This window comes from Arachis ipaensis, chromosome B03, assembly GCF_000816755.2.
Source record: "Arachis ipaensis cultivar K30076 chromosome B03, Araip1.1, whole genome shotgun sequence".
Lineage (NCBI taxonomy): Eukaryota > Viridiplantae > Streptophyta > Magnoliopsida > Fabales > Fabaceae > Arachis > Arachis ipaensis.
Window position 1 is genome coordinate 7,084,735 of NC_029787.2, and position 1,448 is coordinate 7,086,182.

Consider the following 1,448-nt stretch of genomic DNA (forward strand, 5'->3'; position numbering starts at 1 on the left):
CACCCTTTTTAAAAAAAAAAAAAAAAAAAAAAAAAAATTTAATAGAAATATATTATAGTTGTTGCATTGTATTATTTCAGAAAACTTGATTTGGCTTAAGGACTCTTCCATGTACTACACTCCTGAAGTCCTAATATTCTGCTGCATGAGTTGGAATTTGAAGTAACTTATGTTACCACAATATATTAGTAATAAGTAGTTGCAAATCCCGGAATAGACATAAAGCGCGTTAGTTAACGTAACTTGTAATCTTGTATCCAGTTCCAGAATCAAGACACATTAACTCTTTTCCTGTATTAATAAACTAAAGTTTTCTCGGGATTAAGAAAGTGTCTTACCAAAGGACAAAGTTAATCCAGCAATCATGGAATAATATGTTAAAATAAACGGACAGAAAGTAAAAGTAAAGAGTAAAGTAACATTACCCCACCCCCAAATAAAAAATTGACTTTTATATAGTGAAAGAATCAATTAACTATATCCTAATATCATGCCATTAAAAATATATAATTAACAACATAGAAGAAAAACAAAGTGGACAGTTACTTTTTCTAAATGAATTTCAACAAAATGTAATACTCATTTCCACGGCTTTGATCCAACTTTCAATTACTTTTGACCAGAATGAAGACCTAAATATCCCATTTCAGAAATTACATTCTCATAATAATCATCATCAATGAAGAAGCAAAGTAACACAATAAACACACAAGCATAGCTTAAGCACTGAAAATTTGAATAATAAAAGAAAATTAAAAAAATAATGAACGGAGATGAAAATTGAAAACATACTTGTTGTTGAGAAGATTCTTGACGGCAACAACAGAACCATCTTGCAGAACTCCTCTGTATACAATCCCATAGCCACCTTCACCAATGACATTCTCCTCCGCGAAGCCACGTGTCGCCACCTCCACCTCCTTCAGACTATACCACCTCCCCCACCCGATGTTCGGATCCTCCACCGACATCGACGACGCCTCACTCCTTCTCCCACCGGAAATTGACACGTCATCACTCCCTTCTCCCTCACTCTTTTTATTCTTGGTGCCTTCACCTTCCTCCTCCTCCTTCTTCTTCTTCTTTAGATCATCATCAACAACAACAACGTCTTCGAGAATCTGTTGCTGTTGCTGTTGTTGTTCGAGATCTAGGGATTTGACGACGTTGATCTCCTTTGAAACCAGAGGGATTGTTCCTGAGCTATGTTTCCCGAGGGTTCTGTGGTTTCTGCAAGAGGAGGTTCTGCTTCTTCTGAAGCAGAAGAAGAAGATGAGCAAGATCGTTACCACGATCGCAATGAAGATAATTGCAACTAGAACCACGAGCTTCACGCCTAGAACCGATGATGTTGTGTTCAATTCAGGTAGAGGTTCGCCGGAGGAGTTACCGGAAACCGCCATTGACGTGAAGAAGAAGAAGAAAGTGTGAAAACAGTGAATACTTTA

General features: G+C 37.1%; 1 protein-coding gene across 1 annotated transcript in view; it reads right to left on the reverse strand.

Moving 5' to 3' along the window:
• LOC107628894 (probable receptor-like serine/threonine-protein kinase At4g34500) overlaps window positions 1–1,442 on the reverse strand; it is a 3,370-nt gene extending 1,928 nt beyond the window's left edge. The window contains exon 1 of the mRNA XM_016331524.2: window positions 793–1,442. Coding sequence (XP_016187010.1) covers window positions 793–1,403 — 611 coding nt within the window. The 5' untranslated portion in view covers window positions 1,404–1,442. The remainder of the gene's footprint in view (window positions 1–792) is intronic.